This window comes from Theropithecus gelada, unplaced genomic scaffold (genome assembly GCF_003255815.1).
Source record: "Theropithecus gelada isolate Dixy unplaced genomic scaffold, Tgel_1.0 HiC_scaffold_947, whole genome shotgun sequence".
Classification (NCBI taxonomy): Eukaryota; Metazoa; Chordata; class Mammalia; order Primates; family Cercopithecidae; genus Theropithecus; species Theropithecus gelada.
In genome coordinates this window covers 1-8,054 of record NW_020266256.1, presented here as the reverse complement: position 1 = coordinate 8,054, position 8,054 = coordinate 1, and the positions used below count along the sequence as shown (strand labels likewise).

Below are 8,054 nucleotides of genomic sequence, written 5' to 3'. Positions count from 1 at the left end.
TTCCATTTGAGTCTGAAGCCCAAACTCCTGCTTGAAATTCCTAGAATTTGGAATTTTGTTTTGTTTAAAATCCTAGGATTCTGGTAGGTACATCCCAAGTGTCTTGAGACACAAAGACACATCAAATGTGAAAGAGATGTAAAGACAGAAATCTTGCGATAAGGTATTTATTTGGGATGAGAAAAGGAAATTGAGGGCAAGGTAGAGGAGTAACAAGAATTTCTTTTAACTCTCAAAGTAACTTCTGAGCTGGTTTTTCTTGATTCTGCAAGCTCAGCGGCAACAGATCCGATAGAGTCAACCATGAAAGTCACAGGACCGCAAACGCGGTTATAACAGACGGCAAATTCCTAGTATGCAAATGCACCTCAAGCCTCTCTCTGACTCTGGGGACACAAAGAGAGCATCATAAATGGATCAGAAGGTCTGCAGTGGGTGGTAAAGGGAATTCTGGAGAAGTCACGTGCTAGCTGAGGAGTGATGTTGGCTGCATTAGGGCCGGTATCATGAACAACCTCAGTCAATAGGAATAAATACACAGAACAGTGCCGGCCATACAGTGTCTGAGACTTATTCTCATTTGCTCTCATTGTTGTGCCTCTGCCCCATCACACACACACACCTGAACACACTCTTAAGCTTTGCTCTGCTTTTCAAAAAGTATTCTATAGATACAGTAAAATATTCTCCTTATAGTGAAGTCTACTTGTATGATTCCAGAAAGAGCTAGTCAGACTATTTGTATCTTAAACCTACTGAATTTCACAGACATATGATGATTTCAAGTTTTATTTTTTAATTTTATTGATTTTCTAAAGTGAAAGGATCATTAAGGAAGTAAAGGAATAAAAGGATTGTTACTCTCCAGGCAGAGATGCCTCAAGTCTTTAAAGACAGAAAACCTGTCAGATTTCTTTGGCTCTGTATTCAATTTATAGATGAGAAAACCAAGGCCAAGAGATGCTAAATGAAGCCACCTAAGTGACATGGACCATTGAGTCTATATTCCCGACTCTGTCTCCCATCCATCCCTCTAGACCCTGCAGCTCTGCATGCCGGCCTGTCTCACCTGAAAGCGGAAGAACGGCACTTTCATTCCGTGTAAAGGAATGAGCCATTCCCTGATCATCTGCTCCAGGCTGCTCCTGGATGGCAGCTTCATCAGCTCTTGCCTGACGTGCCTCTGCCTGTGCGTGCAGGGCCACCAGGAGAAGCATGGCAGTGAGGAAGGCGAAGGTCCTCATGGCTGGAGTGACCTGGAAGAGGCAGAGCAGGAGCAGACAAGTCGGGAGAGACTAGTTAGCCTGCATTTCTATGTCTGCAGAGAGAAGGCTCAGAGACAGGAAATCTTGAACCTTCTCAGAGAGAGGAGCTGTGCATTTCACTGGAGATTGTATGGGATCCCATTGGTCTCAATGTCCATGTTTTCTTCCTTGGCTCTCCCAGCTTTCACTCTAGTTTGAATCTCTATGTTTAGTGTGTGTGCTGGGTGGAGAGGATGGTGAAGATGAGGAACCTGGCATCTTTTTCCTGTTTCTCACTTCATTACATATTTACTTTTTACTGTTCTACCAAAGGATAACAGCAGTGCTTTGTTCAGTAAGTTCAGGCTACAAATGTCTCCTTTCCTTCAGATGGCCCCACTACTCTCTATAGGTCTACACTCTGGCAGCAGGCATGAATTCCTATCAAGTGAAGGGTCATTTATTGCAGGCATCAAGGGCATGACCAGTCTCATGAAGGCATTGCGTGAGTAGCCTCCTGTAGGGGCCAGTGTGAAGAGGACAATGACCCTACCATGCGATAGGTGAAATGAACACAGTGATATCGAGGTAAAAAGTTCGTCTACAGCCAAAAATTTATTTTTCCAGCTCCATTGAGATATGAATAAAAATTAAAAAATGATTTATATCTACTGTATACCACCTTAGGATTTGACATTTGTATACATGTGGTCCTTTATTGTATACTATATACACAAATCAACTCAAAATAGATCAAAGACCCAAACATAGACCTGAAACCATAAAATAATGAGAGGAATATATGAAGATAACACTTTGACATTGATGTTGGTAATGATATCTTTGCTATGACATCAAAGACACAGGCAATAAAAGGGAAAATAGTCAAGTGGAGTTGCATTGACCGCTAAAGCATCTGCACGTCAAAAAAGAAAACAACAAACAAACAACTGAATGAAAAAGCAACCCAGAAAATGAAAGACAATGACTGCAAACCCTAAATGCTAGAAAGGGTAAATATCTAAATACATAAGGAAGTCAAACAACTCAATAGCAAATAACAAATAACCTGATTGAAAAATAGGCTGAGGAGCAGGATGGGCTTTTCTCCACATCAAAGAATGTTTTAAGGAGCTACTGTTGCTCTATTGGACGTGTCAAGTAGGACATGTGTATTTAGACAGAAATTCCTTGAGTTCCTCTATTAACTGAGCTGGTAGCCAATGCTCCCAGCAGCCACCAGAGGTTCAGACAGAAAAGCACAGCAGGGAATTCACCCACTAGGTCCCTCTGGGGTGGCCCGGGAGTCACAGGTCAGACTGGGGACACAGCTTCCATGTTGAAACCTCAGTGGGAAAGTTTAAGGTTTCTGTTACTTACAGATCCTTGTGCTACGCAGAGTGACCAGAGAGGGCAGACAGCAGTCCTCTGTCCCGGTTCTCCTGTAGCAAGGGCAGTTGTGCACAAACAGGAGAGGACTTCCCTATTTAAGTGTCATTTGGGATCAGGTGTCCTAATATCCTGGGTTACTTTCCGTTGGGTACATTAAATAACTCTTTTGGCAAGGACAGTTGAGAAATTTGGTAGGAAGCCTGGGTTCACACAGGAGTCCAGGGAGGCTCCCCTTATCTTCCTTGGTCAGTTCAGCCCTGGCCAGGCCCAGGCAGCAACCAACGATGGATTCCCCATGACTCCTAAGACAATGGACCCCGAGATGCCTGTGCTGGTGGCTGAGGCTGAGCTCGCTGCATCAAGGGAATATTTAAAGCCCCCAAGAGATCCTGGCCTGCATCTCACAGGATACGCTCTGTTAGCGAGACAAGGACCTGACCTAATTGACACCCATGCACAGGAGAAGATTAGGAATCTTGCCTGAACCAGCCTCCCCAGTTCCTGTGCTCTAACCATAACAACACATCAAAGCCGATGGCTGGGCTAGGGTATTGCAGAACATCTGGTTGAGACTGAATCCCACCTCGGCTTGTGTTTCCAGGCAGGGCAGGTTCTGTTGGGTTCGTTAAGGATGTGCACACAGCATGTGGTTCCCTGGAGCGGACAGTTGCCTCATTGCTTAGGCAATGAACAGTTTAAGGCTAAACAAGTGTCTAGGACCATCGGGTCCAAGGACTCCTGAGTTTGCTGCTTGAGACCTAATGTGTCTTGGAAATCTCTCAGGGAGGCGGCCAAGGTGGCAGCGAGATTGGTGTTAGCTTGTATCACCTGGTGCTGTGTGCTCAAATACCTTGTTCCGTAGCCAATTCTGGGCAGGCTTATGAGTCTCCATACACACAGCATGAGTGGGACGATCACTGAGTGCTTGAGATATGCGGACTTCAGCTCCTCTGGTCCCTCCTGTGTTGTTTGAGAAGTCCTAGGGAGACTTGTTTACATTTTAAATATACCACTCATTACCCTCAGTCTCTTTCTCATAGTGAGGTAGGTGGAATAAGGTTTCTGAAAATGAGAAAAGAATGCAGTCACTCCTGAGGGAATAAATACCTAAGGTGAGGTTGCTGAACCCAGTGTGCAGGCCGGGAAGCCCCTGTCACCATGGGAGGGTCGTGTACAGCGCCGGTCCATCAGGCTGGGCACTCATGGCCTCCCCTGAAGCTCTGTGTGAAGGAAGCAGGTATTGGGCTGTGGTGGACTGGGGGCAGTGGAGTGACAGCTGAAGCATCTCCCTCAATCTTAATGAAGGAAGAGGTGTCTCAAGCCTTGCTGGGGTGGTCGCTGTGGCAGAGCAGTGGGGTCAGCTGTCTCTTGAGGAAGCAGTGAGTTCCTGATGTGTGGCAGCCCCAGGAACTTCAGCATTGGAGGAAGTGAGCAACAGTCTCATCCCAGCAGAAAAAGAAAGTTGGGCTGTTTGGGGAAACTGAGGCTCAGGTGAAGGTTTTAGGTTCTAGGGCATTAGCAGGTGCCTGTAAGGGCCTAATGACAAGGTTATAGGGGCAAAATATGAAGTGGTGTATATGCACATGAGGAAGATCTCTGAGTTCTGGTAATGCCTTCATGTCCTTTAGAAGTGAAACCTGGACTTGCTTCCTCCACACAGAACACACTCCAGTCCATAGGCATTTCCCCAGCACTGCATGAGGGTTAGCACTGAAGAGTTGGTTAGATTTGGGCATGGGGTTGTTACACACAGGTCCCCCAAGTTCATAATTTTTGCATAGCTTCTAGGGCAGCCTTAAAATTTGACTGAGACTCTGTAAGTTCCTTGCACCATAAAGTAATGGGATTACACTGAAGGCAAATGGTGATCTCAGCAAAATTCCACTCAATGATGTCAACCTTGGGGTACCCAGCAAAGCACAAGGTAAAGGAAGATGAAAGGCAAGGGTTTGGTTACTGGACATGAGTCAGTGGCGTGTCTTGGGGATAGCGAGATCCGTACCTGCAGCAGTAAGGAGAGGCTGTTTGGTGGTGACTTTATGGTCGAAGTGATTTTCCTCTACAAGGGACTTAAAGAGATAAGTAAGCAAAAAAAAAAAAAAAAAAAACCCCTTTAAAATGTATGCCTGGGCATGAACAGATATGTCTCAAAAAAAGACTACAAAAGGCCAAAAACAAAAACAAAAAAAGGAAAATATGCTTTACATAACTGATCATTAGAGAAATGCAATTTAAAATCTCAAAGAGATACTAACTCACACTAGTCAGAATGGCTGTAATTAAAATTCAAAAAAATAACAGATATTGGCAGGACTGCATAGAGAAGAGAAGGCTTATACATTATTGGGGGAGTGATAAGGATTTCAGGCACAGTGGCAAGCAGTTTAGAAATTTGCCAAATAACTTAACAGAGAACTCTCATTCCACTGAACAATCCCACTACTGGGTATATATCCAAAGGAAAACAAATCATTCTGCCTAAAAGACACACGCACTCGTATGTTCATGCGAGCATCATTCACGATAACAAAGGCATGGAATCAACCTACATGCCCATCCGTGGTGGATTGGATGAAGAAAATGTGGCACATATACATCATGGAATGCTACAGTCATAAGAGAGAATAAAATTGTGTTGTTTGCAGAAAGATGGATGCAGCTGGAAGCCATTATCCTTAGTGAATTAACACAGGAGCAGGAAACCAGATATCGCATGATCTCACTTATAAGTGGGAGCAACACAGCGGGTACTCATGGACTCATGGACATAAACATGGGAAGAATAGGCAGCAGGGACTGGGAGAGGGAACAGGGATAGAGGAGGGCAAATGTTGCAGGCCTGTCTATTGTGTAGTATGCTTTCTATCTGGGTGATTGGATAAATTGTACCCAAACCCTCAACATTGCCCTATAGATCCACCCTGCATGTAGCAAACCTGAACATGGACCCAGGAATCTAAAATGAAAGTTGAAAAATAATAAGATTCATTGACATGTCTGGTTCCAGTGAAGCTGATGTCTCCCTGGATGGTCTCTTGGGCAGGGGTGCTGTTGTCTGAGGTAGTGGCCATGCCGGTGTTGGTGGCCTTCCCAAGTGGTCACACAAGAAGCGATGTGGGTTCTGGGAGTTCCGTTTACTGCTGCTGTTGCACAACCTGACAGCTCTTGTGTGTCTGGTTCAGCAGCAGCCGTACCAGCAGCACCCAGAGTGATTTCAGGAGTTCGGGGAGCACAGAATGTGCTGCAAGTGGCTCCGAGTCAGTGATGGCTCCTGCTTCTGCCTTCTTCACCCCTAACCTGGTGTCCTGATGTCCTTCCCTCCCAGGCTTGGCTGCAGTGGTGAGCACTCCCAGCTAGTGCATGGTACTCCTTTCCCAGCCTGTGTTGAGGTTGCACCTGTTCCTTGCCCAGTGGCTTTCAAACTTTCATCCCGAATAACACAGAGATTCTTCTCTTGCAGTCCCTTTCACATTTCCTTTTGGAGTGCCCCAGAACCTTCGCAGAACTCTAGAGTTTAAGCAAGCAGGAGTTTTGCCTAAAGTCTTTGCAAGACTTTTTCTTCCATGTTTATCCTGAGTCCCCACCCCCAGTCCAATTTTCCTATTCTCTCTACCAGTGTCAACACCCAGTGACAGTAGACATGGCTTAAACTCTTCTTTCATACACATACAAGAAACATTGAAGTGAGTCTGAACTCTCCATAAGAGCCTTGACATCACTGGATTGGAGGAAATACTCTGGGGAAGCTGTGGGTGAGGGTGCAGGTGCAGGCCTGAGAGGAGAGAGGCCTCCGGAGCAGCAAGGATATTCCCACACACGTTGAGGCTGTCTGGTGGCCCCAGCAGATAGTGTGTGTGGACCTTGGGCAGGCCCCTGAGACCTGGTTGTGACCCGGTAGAGAAGGGCAGTCATGGAACACAGCATGTATGTTAGCAGGAGGCAGAGCGTTTGCATGGGGATGAGCTCTGAGGACCGGCCACATTGCAGCTCCTCAGAGTGCACCGTCTTGTCCCTCCCCGCATCCGTTTGTCCACTCTCCTGCAGGGAGGATCATGGTGCAGCCTGTGCCACACAGAGACTCCCGGGCCTGCAGATCCAGCTGAGACAGGCAGGAAATCCAAGCTCCCTGCAATTTGTCTGCTTTTTCCAGCTGCCTCTCTCAGGTTTTCTATGTGTCAGGTGTCGTTGTCTGCAGCAATTTTACAATAAACCATGAAGGAATAACTTCCTTGAACTGTTTTAAAAGGTGGCCCTAAATCCCTGACTCTTTTCACATAAGAATGGAGGTGAAATTCTCTCCTGTTGAATCTAGGTCGGGTGACATCTTGACCAGTTGAACACACCTAACTTAGCACCATGCCATTTGTTGGGCTAAAGTCATGAGAAGTTTTTATCTTTCGCTTCCTCTGTATTGGATGGTACTGCAGCCTGAATGTTTTTGTCCCTCTGAAATTCGTATGTTGAAATCCCTCCCCTGGTGATAGCATGAAAAGGTGGGGCTTTCTGGGGGATGATGAGGTCGGGAGGGTGGAGTCCTCATGAATAGGATCGGTACCCCTGATGAAGAGGTCTCAGAGAGCTCCTTCATTCCTTCCCTCAGGTGAGGAAGTAGTGAGAAGATGCCCTCTATGAACCTAGAAGCTGGTCTTTACCAGACACCAAATCTGTTGGCACCTTGATTTGGACTTCTCACTCTCGAGAACACTGAGAAATGTATTTCTGTTGTTTATAAGTCACTTGGTGTATGATATTTTTTTTTCAACACCCCACATATACTAAGAATGCTGGTGCCTTTGAAGCCCAGATACAATGCTTGGAGGAAGTCTAAGCACTGCGAAAAAAGAGGAGCTGAACCCAACTGCAAGGATGAGCTAGAGAACACAGAGCAACCAGCTTTGTAGGAAAAACAAACTCTGATATGCAGTGTTTATAAATCTCTGGTTCAAATCCTCCTACCTCTGAGTGGGATATAAAGTGTCACACCTATCTTTTCTCTCATGAGCTGGCATGACCTGGCCTCAGTGCATCACAGGGTCTCATCCCTCAGCCTGTCAGAACTCGCCCCGAGCCAGTCCAGCACTCCCTCTACCTGTGCGCAAGCATCTTGACCCTGAGGTTTTCAGATCCCAGCAGCACCTCTCCTATGATGCCCATGGAGGGAGCCACGTCACAATAGCAAATGTGTGAATGAGGACCTGATCGTGCTGTTTTAATCCACTACGTTTTGTGGTGTCTTTTCACACAGCCCTAGATGAACAGAGGGCATTTTCACAGTATTGGTGAGGAAGTGGATTTGTACATATTTTGTGTGTTTAAAATCTCAGCTTCTCTAAAATCTTGAGGAAATAGGAACAAATTTTCTCAACTTATTCCCAAAGTGTCACAAAGAGCCCATCATGGTGGGGGCGTGGAATTGTG

At 45.9% G+C, this 8,054-nt stretch overlaps 1 protein-coding gene across 1 annotated transcript; it reads right to left on the bottom strand.

Moving 5' to 3' along the window:
- Window positions 1-330: 330 nt before the first annotated feature.
- On the bottom strand, window positions 331-1,244 carry LOC112618085 (theta defensin subunit C). The gene is made up of 2 exons (XM_025374683.1): window positions 1,070-1,244; window positions 331-386 (listed from the first exon to the last, which is right to left on the bottom strand). Exons 1-2 carry the CDS (start codon window positions 1,242-1,244, stop codon window positions 331-333), a joined length of 231 nt encoding a protein of 76 aa, XP_025230468.1.
- Between the last annotated feature and the right edge of the window lie 6,810 nt (window positions 1,245-8,054).

What these genes read in the sequence shown, in the direction of transcription:
- LOC112618085 (XM_025374683.1), bottom strand. Translation starts at nt 1,244, where the DNA reads ATGAGGACCTTCGCCTTCCTCACTGCCATGCTTCTCCTGGTGGCCCTG. An exon ending in TGCCGTTCTTCCGCTTTCAG is followed by an intron (nt 387 to 1,069) that starts GTGAGACAGGCC and finishes TTGTGTCCCCAG; the next exon opens with AGTCAGAGAGAGGCTTGAGG.